Source organism: Rhinopithecus bieti, unplaced genomic scaffold, assembly GCF_001698545.2.
Source record: "Rhinopithecus bieti isolate Rb0 unplaced genomic scaffold, ASM169854v2 scaffold_777, whole genome shotgun sequence".
Classification (NCBI taxonomy): Eukaryota; Metazoa; Chordata; class Mammalia; order Primates; family Cercopithecidae; genus Rhinopithecus; species Rhinopithecus bieti.
Genome location: NW_016803392.1, coordinates 2,416,604 through 2,433,965, shown reverse-complemented (window position 1 = coordinate 2,433,965; position 17,362 = coordinate 2,416,604). Strand labels below are relative to the sequence as shown.

Below are 17,362 nucleotides of genomic sequence, written 5' to 3'. Positions count from 1 at the left end.
ACTGTCCCTCCCTTGCAACCTCCCACCCTCTCTGAGAATGAAAGGTTTCAAGTCTTAAAAATAATAACACTCCTTTGGTCATACCGAGTAGATTTGCAGAGGGATAAACACGATCACGTCTTGCTGATCGGGAAGAATTCCTTAGGAAAAAAAACACAACAAAAATCCAGGACATTCAGGCAACCAGACCTCAGGGATTAACAGAGAAGGAATCAGTTTCAAAGTTGAAGAAATGGAGTTTGCTCTGCGTTTCTTGTTTGTCAAGCTCAGCCACAGATGGGACTCAGTGACTCCATGACCTTTCTTTCCCTAGTTTAAACTGCTCTACAGGACAACACGGAGATAGATTATCTGAGCATGGACTTCCACAGGAAACATAAAGGAAGTTCCTTTATGAAAAACAACAGATAATTTTCTATTCCAAATGGCAATTTCTTCATGTATTTAGTTAGTAAGAAATATTTAGGAAGAACAAAGTCAAACCCAGTTCTAGGCAAAATGAATGGTACAATTAACTGTATTTTTTTTTTTTTCAACCTGGAAAGGATCATAAACTTAGGTCATTCTCATAGCTTTTTCACAGTGGGCTCTTCAAAAAACTTAGATAAATTTATTTTGAAAGGAGACTTTATATCACTATTGAAAACCTAGGACTGCCTGCTACAAAGAGAAGGTAACTACAACATAAACACAGTGCGAACAAAATGAGATTAAATGTTAGATACTATTGCCTTTTTGGTTTTGGTTGATAAGCAAGGGATAGAGAGGTTTCATTACTAAACTGAGAATTCTCTCTAGACTAATCAGGACTGATTAAGTGATTAATGATATTAATGCTATTTAAGGATATGACCATCTTCCAACTTACATCATCTTGCATACCACCTGTGGCATAAATGCTACGTTCTGAGTAATGCATTTTTGATTCAATAACTCTCCAACTGGTTACACACCAAAATACATATTTCTAAGTATTCCTCCTAAGATATGCCCTAAGATATAAAGAATCATAATCTTCAGGGATCAGGTCCAGAAATATATATTAATATGAGTACCAACAGATCAGGAAGCTTCCAGAGGAGGAAACCACCAATAGCCAAAGCCCAGGACTTTGTCTCTAGTGCCTTCCTCACACCTACCATTCTACTCTTTGCCCCTTACAACCGTCCCTCTCTCACCTACACACACACAAACACATACACACCGAGAGAGAGAGAGAGAGAGAGAGAGAGAGAGAGAGAGAGAGAGAAAGAGAGAAAGAGAGAGAGAGAGATGAATGACCAAGTCTAATCACTCAGCACCATCCAGCTGCCTTGACCTTCCACAGCAGAGCCTCAAGAATTTGCCACACAAAGGGCTTTCACGTTTTCTTTCACTGTCCAAATTTATATTGACTTACCTCTCATTAATTAGTTCCTGCTAAATCATCTACCAATCAACACAAAGGTTATCATGTTGAGGGGATCATTGGGTGCCACTTGAAGGAGGAGGGCGCAAAGTCCCTTATTACTAAGACTAATAGCTACTCTTGAGTATTTACTATGTGCCATGCTCTGTGCTAAAATGCTTTCTATGCATTTCCTTATTTTGTCTTCTTAATTACCCTTCGTGGTAGGTATTTTAAGCCCTATCTTCTATGTAGGTAGAGACGTTAATTTGCCTAAGGTTACTCAGCCAGGGTATGGAGTTCAGATAGAAACCCAGGTCTGTGCACTTCTGAAATGCCTATACTTAACTTCTATGCTAAATAGAATGTTCACAACCTTGTTGTAATATGATAAATCAATCTGTGAATAGATGATATAAAATAATTCATACATAATGTGAGAGCTCCATTGTTACAGAGGCAATATTTAAATCCAAGTATATGTTCAGAAATTGAGGCAGGCCAGTAGTATCTTTGCAATTGCACCATGCAGGTAATACACACTTTGCTTATGTTTGGACCCAGCCCTATCTACATCATGCAATTTATTATTAAAAACTGCACAGGATTGACTGTAAGTGGTAAAGCCAACCAGAGGACAGTATGGTAGATTTACTAAACAATAACTATAAATGTAAGTTAAACATTCTGAATATGACTATGTTGTTAAATTGCTATGGTAACTTCAACACTCATAATTATTCTTGCTTACCTGTTTAAACCTTTGACTATATGAAATTAATGGTTACTTAGAATTAATTTGATCTCTGCTAAATTCATACAAAAAAGTCTTACCTCAACCGATTATTTTTGTAGAGGATAGGGGAAACACAGAATTCACTTAAATTAAGTGGTCTTGGATATTCTAATTCTAAAAATAATTAGAAATGAGGAAGATATTGGCATCTTCATTGCAGCAGAAACTGCAGGTCCACCCTTATTTACTCTTTGCATACACAAACATATTATCTCTGCATTGTTTTATTTCTGGGCATTTTAGCAATCACTCAAATTAATGTGGGTAGAGATGGTGGTCAGGTGAGTGTGGATGTGCGTATGGATGTCAATAAGAGCTTGTCTAAGCTTAATGGAAATAACTCAACTGCTAAGCATGAAGCTTGGAAAAGCATGGGGTCAAGGTTGTGTATACATTTCACGCACCGCTCAATCTTGGGGACTGAAAGCACGTTTACTTAATCCAAATATGTGTCAGACATGCTCGAGAGGTTTTTTGTCCAATATTATATAACAAGATGTTTTATTGACACCAAGTTTGTAACTCTTTAAAACAAAATTAGAAGTGGAACAATAACAAAATATCATCCAAACAAAGGAAAAGTGCCTGTCAAAACTGTATATTTATTATTAGGGTTAAGCCTATTTAGGTAGTTCAAATCAAATACAAGAGAACACATCAGGTCATCATGTTTTTTTCACTGTTAAAATGAGGTATTCTGGCTTTACAATGTTGTAAGTTGAAGTAAGCAGTTTAATCAAAATTACAAGAAAGAAGATGAAATATATACTTGAACAATCATTTCCTAGGGGTAAAAAGCCCAGTGAAATGTGTATGAATAAGATAACTAAGCCACAGAATACATTTCAGAATATCAAGAAGCATATATGCAAAATTTTAATTATAACCTTAAAATTGGTATACTTTATTATTATTATCATTTTACTTAGCAAACAACATGCACCATACTGTAAAACAAACAATACAGGACAAAATATCATATCTATTAGAGCATTTATCAGGGTCACGTATCATCTGAATTGACCAAGACTTATTTTCACTATGACAATTTCTGTATTTTTCTAATTGCTGATCAGTGAGGTTAAGTAGTACAGTTGGCATATACACACAAAGAATGCATACACAATCTGTATTTAATACTTATTATTATATTGGGGTATAAATTACTAACTATAATAGCAGCAAGGTACCACTATTTCTAGAATATGTTCTAAGACTTACCATATTGAGACTATAGATTCACGACTGAAGTGTTATTAGTGTTATAAACTAATAACAAATGTAAAATTGCAAATGTACAGAGCTACCAAAGGCCTATTTGACTTTTCAAAGTGCTGTGCTTCTTGTTGGGCTTAATGTTTGTGAGCAAGTCCCTGCTATTTGAATTAAGTATTGGTCCCAAGTTCTGGGCTCTAATCAGGTATAGGTCTAATGATTGGATGTAGGTTGAGGGGTAGAATAATGCATTTGAAAAGAGTAAGAAGCAATAACCACTGTGATAAGAGTGTATTGGACATCACATGTGCCTATCACTGTAAGCTTTGCCAGCAGCCTGTGGTTAGCAATAATCAGCAATGATGGAGAATGGCCAGGATACAAAAGGAAAAAGTAGTATTCTATGAAGCAGACAGGAAGGAACGACACAAAATATGCCTCTAGACTATCGATGGGCTTGCCTCGGCAAAGTGTGAGCCTGAATTCCCCCCAAATATAAGGGTAAATATTTAGCTAAACTATTTGGCTTAGATATGAGTTTGAAAAGTCCTAAAAAAGTTTTGTTGGAGAACATAATAGAACACTATATTCACTGTAGGGTAGAGACAGTTTTCTTGAATTATTTGTATAGTGTCTAAGACTGTGATATTTTGAGAAAATCAATTGCATTTTGTAGTGCATTCTTCTGGGTTAGGGCCTGTTCAGGGTTCTAGTACTATTGGTGTCCCTGTTTCTAAAAGGAAACTGGGGAATACAGAAGCTACGGAGAGCATCCCTTGGGGTAGGTAATAATGAGCTGTTTGGTATCATTTGAAATTGAGGGTAAAGTTTCTAGCTAAATGACTTACCACTCAAACAGTTCACCAAGGCAATGGTTTTAAGTGACAAAGCTATGGTGCCAAATACCAGGCAGCAGCCTGAGGGCCAAGATATCCTGGAACATTAGTGGAACTCAGAAGGCAACCATGTTCTATGCTATGCAAAACAAACTTCCTGTCAGTTTGGATATTTGATGTTATCATTTCTATTCATTTCCTCTTGGTATGACAAGTCTACTTAGCATGTATTGGGAAAGCCCACCTCTCAAGAGCCCACATACATGTTGGCAGATTTTGTTAAGCTCTACACATTTCATTATATGGATCATCAAAGGTGCCATTCCTAGGTAAGTTCTATCATCCTATGTCACACTGTTGGGAAATAAGCCCAAGCAGCTTCTCCACCCAAGCCACAGAAGGAAGAATAGCACATCTGCACAGCCCCCAATCATTAGGGACCTTATGTTTTGGGGAGCTAGTCAACCAAGATTTGCAAGTCAGTCGGCACTAAAGTAGCAGACAGCATCTTGAAAGATGAAGGAACCCAGAAAGATTTAGCACAGGATCACATGCTCAGCTAATGGAGCGGGGTCTCATGGCTGTGCTCCAATCATTAGCCCACTCTGTTTCTTAGAATCTAACAGTAAAAACTTGAAATTAGCTAATAAGAAACATCACACAAACTTCAACTGTGGCATGAACTAAATCTGCAGGATGGACTGGTTTCCTGTAGCTCTTTTACTTCCCAGGAAGAAGTAGTTTCATTTCCATCTGAATTTCTTCTGTTGCTCCATCTTTAGTTTTGTGCTAAGCCTCCTAGCTGGGAGGTAGTAATGTCTCATTGGGAAGCACTTTCTGAAAACCAGAAAGATTCTGAAAACCAGAGATAGAAAATCCTGACACGCCATAAAACTGCATTTAATTCCAGAGTACTCTACTACATTGTCTTATTGAGAAGAGACATAATTTCTTCGGACGAATATGGGATCATGTAAAAAGAACTAGGATTCCTAAGATGGATCATTACCTGGGCTCAGATTTTGTGCTTTTCTTTGAGTTTATAATAAAATCCTGGGACTGTGGCTTAACTGCTCTCAGTAATTCAGGGTTTAGATTCAGTGCTAAGGAAAATGACTAAACGTAATTACTATTGAGTTTAATACAGCAAATATAAAAACTTTTTTTTGGCATGACCCTCTTGGAGGTCTGCCACTAATTTAAAATTTAATCTTCAATAACTTATTCCCTTCCATTAAGTCCATCTCGACCTCTCTCTCCAATCCTTCTGTATCCATGAAATCATGGTGGTATCTCTAAAAGGTTCAAAGTTCAAGCCTGTAAACACTACTCTAACCAAACTAAAACCTTTGATGGTCCCCTCTGCCACAAAGCCATGGAAATGTGGCTGTGTGGGAAATGGTCCAGGGAGCTCATGAATAGCTTAGTTACATTTCAGAATAAATATGACCTCAAATTCTGTGAAACTAAAGTCCTTTTTGGCTCAATCAAGTAGCTTCTTAGCTGATCTTCAAGTTAGTTCTGAGCAAGTATGAGAGCCTTGTTTTGATCTGAAAGGTCTCTAGAACTTGTGAGAATAAGTGATGTGGTTGGGTCACTATTTTATTGTTTGCAGTTGCAGAATGAGTTATGAACCTAAAATCTATTTTCCCTCTGTCCCACATGCCTGAGTTCTCCTGTCTGGTCTTATGGTCAAGGAGCAGAAGGCACACATCCTTTACAATATGTTAAGGAACTGTTTCTCGAGTCAGAGATTCTGCCGATGCAAGGTGTTTATCAAGGGAAAACTGTAAATAATCCTCCTATCTCCCAGAACTCTTGTGCAGATTTTTCAAATTGCAAGCAAGGCTGGCAGCTCCAAGCAGCATGAAGGAGCGAGCACCTGCATGCACCATGCAGAGCAGGACTCCGTGCATGCAACCTTGGTACAGTTTTCTGGGCTTTTGTGTCATGCTTGATGACATTTATCATGCAAACACTGAGGTGCACTTAAATGTTACAACCGAAGTGAAGTGCAACCATATATTTAAGAACTAAAGGACAAAATCATGTAAACATTTCATGGAACAGTCAACAGCCCTTGGATGTTACTGGCATCCTGCGTAGATACTTGTCAACACACCTGGCCTCATAGCACCAAACACCTGGACAAAGCCGAGGCTCAAATAAAACAGAGAACAATAATTCTCCTCTTGCCTCCTTATCTCTTTGCCAAGTAACAAAGGGTAAAAAGTGGGGAAATGATCTAGCCCCTAGCAATTGACCAAAAATTAAAAACAAAGCAAAATGAAACAACAACAAAAATAAAACCCTGAGGGTAGACCAGGGATTTCAGAGCTTGTCATGAGGGTTTAGCATCAGAATTGAAGGACAGTTTAGAAAGCAAGGGAACACATTTTCTTACTCTTACGCAGAGAAGGCCCTACAGAATTTGACATTATTTCAGAAAATCCTTTGGGGAGGGGTTCAAATGCAAAAAAAGGAAAGTTCAACCAGATTTTCCCAGAGGCATTTCTATTATGACCTCCTCAAGGTGTGCAAGCTAAAAGCGAGGGCTTAAATTATTTTACAGAAAGTATAGGGTGGAAGACCAAGAGTTGGGGGTGTGCATGTGCTTTTAGTAGCTCACCTAGGACACCCCTCTCTGCAAGCAACATGCAAAATCCATCTATGGGCATCAAAAGACAGAAACAGGAAACTGCTGGAAGAAGAGTCTGACAATCTTTATAAATGCATACATCCATTCGGGACTCCATGTTTATATTTCCTTCTTAAGAATCCAGAAGCTGCCACTTCCTTAGGGATTCTCAGATGGTGCTGAGGAGCAGAAAAGTGCACACACTTCTATGCCTAGTTTTCTTTCTAGGTCCTTTCTTTTCACCACTCTTCCGGAGGGTCTACTTATGAACGAATAGTTCTTCACGACCCATTTTATCTTCATTCATGGGCATGGCTTGGTAGTGACTTCTCAGCTCTAGGCCACATCCACACATGTATACTGTCCCCAGGAGGACTGGGGGAGCCAGGACATGAACAGCAGAGTCAGGGGTCACTCACAGCCCTGAGATGCGTGGTCCTGTTCAGGAGAGAAAGACCATAGCAGCATCTATCCTGGATAAGAAAAGTGCAGTAAGCTCCTGTGTGAGTGCTCTTGATGTAAGAAGCACGGCAGATATTTAATGTATTAATAAATAAATAAATAAATAAATAAATAAGTCAATCAAAACACAAGAGGGCCCCTTTATAGATAAGCACCTCTTATCAATAAAAACAAAATATTCTCTCTTGAGTTTCAAAGCCCTCATGCAGTAGTGATTGGTAGGCTCAAAACAACCTGCAGAAAGTAGAACCATCAAGAGAAGGACTGGAAATGTTCCAGCACTAGGTATTTATCATCACTTGGTGACGCACGAGTCATCCCAAATATCCCCGAGGTAGTCTTGTTTTCAAGGAGTTACAGAATGGCTCCAAACCCACTTGGAGCTTCCTCCTTTAATGCCATTGCACTTTCCCATGCATCCTGCACCTGCTTCCATGGTGCCATGGATAAGGTGCCTTCCACTTCGCGTTGTGTCCCACAGCGCAGACCTGAGTCCTAGGCAGACAATAATAAAATGCAATTCCAAGATCAGGCTTGAAGACCCCACTCCAAAGAGGACTTTGCCAAAATGATGCAGGTGCTCTACCTGGCAGCCATTCTGGAAAAGCTGTAGAATTAAATAAAAGATATCAGGCATGCAACAAACATGCATGTCTATCTCTTGTTGGGCCCCATGCTGAAAAGATCTCCCACCATTGTTCTTTTCACTTTTAAGAAGGGGCCAAAAGAAATAGAAAGGAATCCAAGTTTTAAAACTGGGAAGCATATTTCTGATACTAAGGGTAGTATGCACTGTTTATCTGAGGAATGAAGGTGACCAGTTACCAGCATACGCTATGCAAGAACAGCTTGTGTTTGAAACATCTTAGTGATAAATGAGTCCTACTCTCAGAGAAGTGGTGACATCCAACAATCCTAGAGAGAACTGGTGCTTGGCTCTTTTCCCCCTCAGAGCCCCAGGCTGATGTTAGATCCACCCCGATAGTGGTCCACACCTGCAATGAGCTAGTCTTTTTCACCAGGAATGTGTTTCTGGTTCTACTTTCTCACTGGCTCAAACACAACACCTCAGAAGACAATAGGGAGCGGGGCCAATTATGGGGACACTCAATACCCCAGTGGGTCCTAGAGATCCTATTTCCAAATTCCATTCACCACCATAAGCCACTGGGGAGGTCCTGACCTTGGTCACATGACGCATGCTTTCTTCCCTTGGACTTAAGTTTTTAAAAAAGTCTCATCTGGGAAAAATGCAATTAATAGCCCTGTAATTTTATCTAAATGACCCTGTGAGGAAGGGAGAAAAAGAAGCCATCTTCCTCTTACTTCACCATCACTGCCCAGGGGCCATCCTAACAGGACATCCTTCAGAACTCTACCCTGGATCAACAAATTCAACATTAAGGTTAAATTAAAAATTAAATCAGCATTTAGCTAGAGCTGTGTCCTCCTGTAGGAGGTCATTCAACTTGATGACAGTCGCAGCAAAGTCCACCAGGTCCACGAAGTCAGACGTGATGATGTTGACACCCATGGTTCCAGGTTTCTGAGTTTTCACCCAGTCCAGGATGGCAGGAAGATTCCTATACAGAGGAAAGTGTTGGAGGAAGAGAATGGATACAGTACAGCTTAGAAGGACTTCTCCAGACATGGACATAAAACATTTCCCTTAATATAACAAAAGTATGTTAATAAGGCCACAAGCTTTCAGAGGTATTTCCATTTAAGTTTTATATCTCCTTCAGGGATGAAGTGCTCTCTATTCCATTAGAATATTACACTTTCCAGAGTTTCCCTGCTGGAAAAGGAGATTATTTGCTTCAAGCATCAAAGAAATACCACGTCAACAGGAACTCGAAAAACTAAGATCAGGCCAAGTGCGGTGGCTCACGCCTGTAATCCTGGCACTTTGGGAGGCTGAGGCAGGTGGATCACTTGAATCCAGGAGTTTGAGATCAGCCTGGGAAACATGGTGAAACCTTGTCTCTGAGGAGGGGGAGTCACCCGAGCCTGGGAGGTCGAGGCTGCGGTTAGCCAAGATCTGCACTCCAGTTTGGGTGACAGAGTGAGACTCTGTCTCCAAAAAAAAAAAAAAAAAAAAAAAAAAAAAAAAAAAAAAAAAAAAAAAAAGACCAAGAGCCTTAGTTTTAATGGGTTCTTTAATTTTTTCATCATGAAAATATTCAGACATATGGCAACGCTGAAAGAATTTTGCAGCAAATATATCCACCACCTAGATCCCACCATTAACTATACTTGCTTACTACGTATCTATCCATCAATCTGTCATTATCCTTCCATCAGTCCATCTTGTAGTTTTGACATGTTCCAACTGCAAGCATCTATACACATTCCCTGAGTACTTCAGCATGTATATGATTAACTGGAGTTCAATATCTGTTTTTAATTTGTTCTTCTTTTAACATAAAGTTTACACTCAATAAAATTCACAAATCTTAATGGTACACTTGCCAAGTTTTGACAAATACATACACATAATTCAAACTCATATCAAGGTATAGAACATAACTGGTACTCCAGAAAGTTCCTGCAAGCGCCTTCCTCATCAATGCCTGCCTCATCCTCCCTGAGGCAACAATTATACTGATTTTTTTTTCCACTGTAGATTAGATTTGCCTGTTTTAAAACTTCATATAAGCCATGAAAAATATATTATTTCATGTGAGTTTTCACTTGGCATAATTGTTCTGAAATTCATCCATGTTGCTGCATGTATCAGTGGTTCGCTGTCTTTTAAAATCAACGTAGAGAATTCCATTGTATGTATATACTGCAGTTAGTTTATCCATTTTCCTTCACTGGCTGGATGGACACTGGGCTATTGTCAGTTTTTTGGATATTATGAGTAAAACTGTTATCTGTTCAATTCTTTTACTCATTTTTTCATTTTCTTTTAAAAAATTGTTGAGTTGTAGAAGTTATTTATATAGCCTAGATACTGGTCTTCTGTCAGATGTATTTTGTGAATATTTTCTCCTAGTCTATAGCTTGTCTGTCAGTTTTCTCAGTGACATATTTTGATGAGCCAAATTCCTTAATTTTATGGATTCTAATTTGTCCATTTTTTTCTTTTATGGCTTCTGTGATCTAAGAACCACTTCAGTTCACTCTCAATTTACACACATATCCTATGTTTTCTTCTAAAAGCTTTATGATTTTTAGCTTTTAGGTTTAGCTCTAAGAACCATCTCAAATTGATTTTTGTATATGGTATAAAGTAGGAGGTCAAGGCTTACTTTTTTCATATGGATATACAGTTATTCGATCACTAAGTGTGGCTTCTTAATAGACCAATACTTAATCAGTTGTCTTACTGATGGTCTTTCAGTCTCATTTTATTAATCAAAGCCTTCCTAGGTAACAGCCAGTTGTTTAGTGACATAAATGAATAATGACAATTCAATGTGATCATTTCTGCATTAGTAGAAAGTGTAAACAACCACAGGCAGCATAGAGAAGAAAGCAATAAAGTGTACTCACAGTTTACATCATAGTAAAAACAGCTCAATACATACTCATCAGGCTGAGAATGCTTTAAGGAAGACAGAAAAAACTAGGGCTCAAGTTTTGGTTAAGGAATTGGAGATTTTTTAGGAAGATCTGGTCTAGGTCAAAAATGAGAATAAGCAAAGTTAATTATCTTAATTGGCCACTTTCTCTTCTTCGGGTACCCCTCTCTTTGACTGTCATCCTCTCTTCCTTCTCTCTCTCGACGCTGCCTGCCCTTCTTTCATCAGCACATATCTTGACTTCCCAGTTTTCCAGACAGCCCTGTTCAGACCTTGGTAGCATTTTGTCCTTCTCCGCTTTCTTTTTCTCTTACCGTAACAACTATAATCAGTCCTGGGTCTCCTCCCTCTCTCAGTGGACTCTACAATCAGCCATGGGCTAAAACACGTATCATAAATCTACCTATCTTTTTTTTTTTGAGACAGAGTCTTGCTCGGTCGCCCAGGCTGGAGTGTGGTGGCATCTCGGCTCACTGCAAGCTCCGCCTCCTGGGTTCCCGCCATTCTCCTGCCTCAGCCTCCCAAGTAGCTGGGACCACAGGTGCCCGCCACCACACCCAGCTAATTTTTTATATTTTTAGTAGAGTCGGGGTACACTGTGTTAGCCAGTATGGTCTCGATCTCCTAACCTCGTGATCCGCCCGCTTCGGCCTCCCAAAGTGCTGGGATTACAGGCGTGAGCCACTGCACCTAGCCTATATTTTTATATTAATAGCTGATTATTACTTACTAGACCACCCTCCCAGGGGTACTTCCATTTTGAATGGGGACTCCTGAAGACTTAATCATCTCAGTATGACTTTAGCTTACTGAAGTTCGTGGTCCCTCTGCCTCTCCCTCTGTAAAATGGAGATAATAATGCTTCATACAGATTTTTGGGGAATTAAACAAAATAATACATGTAAAGTGTTTAGAAGAGTTCCTGTGATATGGTAAGTGTGGTAAAAAAAAAAAAAAAAAGCAGGGGGAAGGAATCATAACTGGAAGAGTGAGGTAGAAATATTTGGTGGCTGGGGGTAAGAAACTACACCTTAAAGAGGTCACATCCTGCTGCTTAGGTGACAACATGTTGTGGTTTGGAAATGAGAAGCTGCAAATACAGACTTCCTTAAAGATAGACCAAGGATACACAGTGACCCACACCAACGACACAGTAGTACCGAGCCTGATAGATTCAAGACTTCATTTTAAAAACCTGAGTCAGTGTTGAAGTATGAGGTGCAGGCGCCCTCTGCTGGTCCTCACCGGTAAATGAGCCTTGAAGGCTTGGGGCAACTCCAGCCACTGCAGCCAGAGCTCCTCACATTGGAGGATCCCTGGAGCTTGAGCAGAGAAATGTGCTGAAAGGTATGTACCTGTGGTTTCCGGTGACAAAGAGCTCTGTGTCAGCTTCGGGTAGCATGTGTCAACCTTCTCCAAGGCAAGGATCAAATAATCAGGATTAAGTACAAAGAAGGGGAAATGCAGAACCCACTGTGAAGAGGAGCTACTTTATTTTCTCAACTCTTGGTATTTACCAAGACAAGGGATCTGTGCAAAAGGTTGAACCTGACAGTGCTGACAGGCCTGTGAGGCAACAGTTCCCATGGATGGCAGAGCAGGAGGTTAAAAACTTCCCTTTGACCTTGGGGCCCAGCTGGGAACCAGGGTGGTCCATGGTGTTCCTGGGTGTCTTTACAAATAGGGATGGCATGTCTGTTTTGTGCCAGCCACTGTGGCTGGCATTTTCATGTTAAGGCTACAATCTGATGAGGCATTATTAATCCTGTTTAACTGGTGAGAAAACCACAGCTCAAAGACCTCAGAAAACTTGTCCAATGCCACCCTGTTGCTCAGGGACTGACTGCATTGGTTTGCTAGGGCTACAATAACAAAATAACACATACTGGTTGGCTTAAACGACAGAAATGTATTTTCTCTTGTTTTAGAAGTTGGACATCCAAGATCAAAGTGTCATCAGATTTTGTTTCTCCTGATGCCTCTGTCCTTGGCTTGCAGACGGCCGCCTTCTTAATTGCATTCTCACATGGCCTTTCCTCTGTGAACACACATCTGTGGTGTCTCTTTGTCTAAATTTCCTTTTCTTTTAAAGATACCAGCTAGAATGGATTAGGGCCCACCCTAACATCCTCGCTTTGACTTAATTACGTCTTTAAAGGCCGCATCTGCAAAGGTAGCCACATTCTGAGGTAACTGGGAGTTGGGACTTCAATATGTGAACTTGGGGATGGCAGGGATGGGACGGGGCACAAAACAATGCACCCTGGAACAGGGAGCATGTCAGGCTGCACTCTCAGGCCTTCTGCTTTCAGTCCATGTTCCCTTCTAGAGTTCATGGATGCTCTGTCCTCAGGCTGAGGCAAAGCATTTTCATTTGATTTCAGTGGGAGTGCCATGAACCTGAATTTCAGGTGTCTATAAGTCTGGAAGAAACCACCATGGAAATTAAGTCAGATGGCTGTATTTCTTTGGCTTCCTCCTATGGTGTTGAACCAAAATGAACAAGATCTTAGCTCCAAAGTTTATCGAAGAGTTAGGGGGTTAAATCCCTGCCGAGAAACCACCTCTACATTTGTAAGAAAACATACCCTGTCTTTTTCTTCTTGGTTTCAGCTGACCACCAGTGCCAGAGACCAGTTGTTAGGACAGACCCTCTGGGTATTGGTACACAGAGGAAGGTCCTATGTTTGTTCAGCAGCCCAGAGGAAATGACAGCCACACTCTGCACCGGCCTTTTGGAACAAACTCAACCAGAGCTGTTTTTTCCTCCTTCAGTTGATAGGCAGGGCTAGGAATGCATGATGCATACTTGTAATATTCTTACGGCCGGCAGGGGGCGAGATGCCAAAGAAAGTATCTTTCCAAGCCTGGGGACATCGGCTTGCTGCTACCAGGAGTGCAAGGGCTCTGGCATAGTAGGATCCCTTGGCTTTGGGCGCATGCCAGCATCATTATCTCTCATCATAAAGGAAAGAGCCATGTGTCACTTGCAGCCAGATTAGAGTTTTAGGAATGTACCAGTATGAAAAGCTTTGTGACATTGTGGGTTACCAGTTGTAACCTGTGAGATATTACCAGATTCAGATTCAGGTACTAATAAGACAACTTCAAACCTGTGGAGTAGAAAATAATAAGCAGGAAAATATGCAGTATCCAAGTCAGTGTCCAACACTGAAAAGGGCAGTGGTCTAACAGTCAGAAGGCCAGAGTCTGAGAGGTATTCTTGACTTTTACTAGCTGTATGGATTGGGGTCACTTAAGCTCCCTGAATCCCATCTAAAGAGGGGATGATAATATGCTGTAGACAATGTGCCATCCTAGAGGCTGACTTAAGAATCAAATGAAATCATCTGCAAAAAGGCATTTGATAATCAGAATATGGTGTACAGATATAACTTATCTTTAGTTTTTTAAATACTCCCTCTCCCTTATTAGTATTGCTCTCTGCACAGACTCTTTACAGTGGTATTTCACATTGCTTTATAGAAATTTTCATGCCAGTTTCTGCTGCTAGACCGTGAGTTTCTTGACAGCAGACAGTATATTATTCACCTTGAATCTTTGTACCTAGCTCTTCCTAGGTACTCAATGTTTGTTGAATGAATATATAAATAATGTTGATCTACAAATATACCAGAGGCACGAGGAAAACAGTGTGGATACACGAACATATATTATTAAAACAATAAAGCTTCTAATTTGGGATCTTTCAAAGAGATAAAATACTGGTTTATAAAATTCACTTTTTCAAGTTCAGCATAACGAATTCAGTCAAGACTTAGTAGAGCCACACGGAAAAGACTTTCTGGTTTTGCCCATAATTGACATAATCAGGAGCTCTCACAAAGAAAGAAAAATCCAGTCCTGCTATCTAAACTCCTGCTAGGTGAACTGCTGTTACCTGAACTCATGTTACCTAAACTCTGGACCAAATAAATAGAAACATGTTTTTGGGTGAATCTTCCATTATCTGAACTCTGCTCATCAACCTGAAACTCAGGGACCAGACTGATTCTTGTAAATATCTTTTGCTACCCAAACCTATTAGCTTCCTCAGCTTGGATTGCAAGGGATTCCCTGTTATCCAAATGTATTTATAACATTCCTTTTATACATATACATATATACATATACATGTACAGGTACATAGACACACACATACACATACTCACATATATGTGCACACACACACAAACATGCATACAAATAAACCATCCTTTTTCTTGAGAACATGTATCATTCATTGGTGTCCAGGATAAGGAACACCATCTGATACAAAATTCCTGAAGCTTCTCCTACCTAATTGTACAGCCAGGCTCAATTCTGCCCTGAGGAAGTATTTAAAGCTACAGCATGGGCATGGTGGGGGGCATCCTAAGCTGCTTCTTCAGTGACTCATGGTCACCAAGGAAAGGAGAACAAATTCTTGAAGGGCCAGCTCTGAATCCTTAGCACCTAGGACAGCGGCCTATATTTACTGCTTCTTAAATGAGTGCCTGGGCCAGCTGCGAGGCATAGGCAGGACCACATGTGGCCAGGTGCCAGGAATGAACAGACATGGTGTTGGCTCACTGTGCTTTGCCTTATAGCAAAATTTAGAGAGTACAGTATTTATGGTATGACGTGTACTTATGAACAAAGTGTTTAGAGATCCTTTGTTAATACAATCCACCTCAACTGCATGGTTTTCTCAAATATAAAGATTTTGCTTGTTTTGTTGTTTTTCTAAATCCTCAGACTACATGACTTTGTTGCTATTTACTCAGGATCAAGATAAATGCTTTTTAAAAAGCTTTCCTTGTAGGGTGGAAGCAAATTCTTACCTGTGAACCAGCGTGTTCTTGAGGCCCCCAACCAAGCCCCGGGCGATGGTCTTCACTCTGGGGGTGAGGATCGCTTGGGAGACGTGGAAGGAGCCCCGTGGGGCCCGCTCACTCAGAGTGGTCTCCAAGAAGAGGATTAGTTTGCGCACACTTGTGGTGTTTGCCCAGGGCGCTGGAATCTTCTTTCCTGGCCACAGGAAGGGGTACTGCTTGTAGAAGGGACAGTGGTAGAAAATAAGAACCTGAAATATTCAAAACACAAAAAGGAGAGCAATCCATAAAAATGCTGAACGTTAACTCCTTCATTTTACATGGATTGCTAGGAAAAAGGCAAGAAAATATAATCATATGTGGAAAGTCAAGAACTGTTTATATTAATATATATTTTTAGGAAATCAGCAAAGATTTACAGAGTACTTGCCATATGTCTGACTCAAAAATTCTTAACTTTTTTTTTTTTTAGCATAAATGCCTTTGGAAGTATACTAAAGTCATGGGCCCCCTTCTCAGAATTACATTTTAAATGAATGCATAAAATATACAGGATTACAAAGAAAATCTATGATATGGAAATATAGCAATCACTATATTAAATAAGTCTGTAATAAATTAATGTATGTGCTGCATGATAAATGCATTCAATAGAAATATTTTGTTGTAAGTCTAATAAGTCTGGTAACTGTGAGTTAGTGATGAGCATAAGTGGTATCTCAGATACTTGCAATAACCGAAATGTGAGATGGATGCATCTAGGGAGATAAATATCAGGCAGGGCTAAGATTGCTGTGGGTCACCGCCTGCCCTCATAATCAATGGGTATACTAACTTTCAGTTTAATTTTAGTAAAAATGAAAATGTATATTTGTTTCCCATCCAAATTTAAAGACTTCTTAAATTCTACCCTCGTATCCCCCAGGGAAGCTTTGGACCTCAGGCTGAGAACTCTCAGGCTGAGCAGCAAGTGCTGTCTAGAAGTTATGTCTCCTGTAACTACAAAATTGACAGCTTTTGGAGTTGAAAGAAAAACATTGAACTAATTTGTGGGTAAACAGACTTTCGATCGTGTGTGCTGGCTCTGCTTGGAACTGCCCTTCCCAGGAGAGTGGGGAGTGTGCCACTTGAGTCAGGGGAGACTTTGCAGAGGCAACTGGTCTCCACAGAGACCGCTCAGGATGGTGGTGATGTTGAAAATAATTAGCAAGCTACATCCACAGCATTAATTAGTTTCTGGGAGGCAGCTGTGGGATAGGAAACTGCTATTTTGATCGTCCCAATTCAGAGCTCTGCTGTGAAGGTTTCTAAAGGAATATATTTTTCCCTGTCTCAGGCACTAGTGATCTTTTCCTGGAGGAATGCCCTGCACATGCTCACGAGTCCTGGACTGCCATCCCCGGATAGCTGGCCACAGAGGGTAATCCTCCAGGCACCCAAGAACAAGAGGTCTGGATGTCAGCCTCATTTCCAGTGTGCATTTAGCTCGTGACTAAGGTGCCTGACTAACTGCTCCCCGAGGCCCAGAGCTAGGGTGCACCAGGCTGGTTGCACTGAACCGGGTAATGGCTGTTCTTGTTGTTTTTAATGGTTTTGAGTAATGTCTGACTGCTAATGACGTCTGTGGTAAACGCAGTGTGTTAATGAGGTTAATCACAGGCTCATGATAAGCAGATTGCCTGGG

The 17,362-nt window shown here is 40.3% G+C and overlaps 1 protein-coding gene across 2 annotated transcripts in view; it reads right to left on the bottom strand.

Moving 5' to 3' along the window:
- Window positions 1-2,667: 2,667 nt before the first annotated feature.
- PLCXD2 (phosphatidylinositol specific phospholipase C X domain containing 2) overlaps window positions 2,668-17,362 on the bottom strand; it is a 53,021-nt gene continuing 38,326 nt past the window's right edge. Inside the window, exons 3-5 of one of the 2 annotated variants that reach the window (XR_001887386.1) lie at window positions 15,688-15,929; window positions 8,661-8,917; window positions 2,668-7,941 (exon numbers count right to left, since the gene is read on the bottom strand). Coding sequence is in view for 1 of the 2 variants with exons in the window: in XM_017882414.1 (XP_017737903.1) it covers window positions 8,758-8,917; window positions 15,688-15,929 (402 nt within the window). In the remaining variant the exon portion in view is untranslated. Of the gene's footprint in view, window positions 8,918-15,687; window positions 15,930-17,362 lie in introns of both variants that reach the window. The other variant, XM_017882414.1, reaches the window with a different exon arrangement.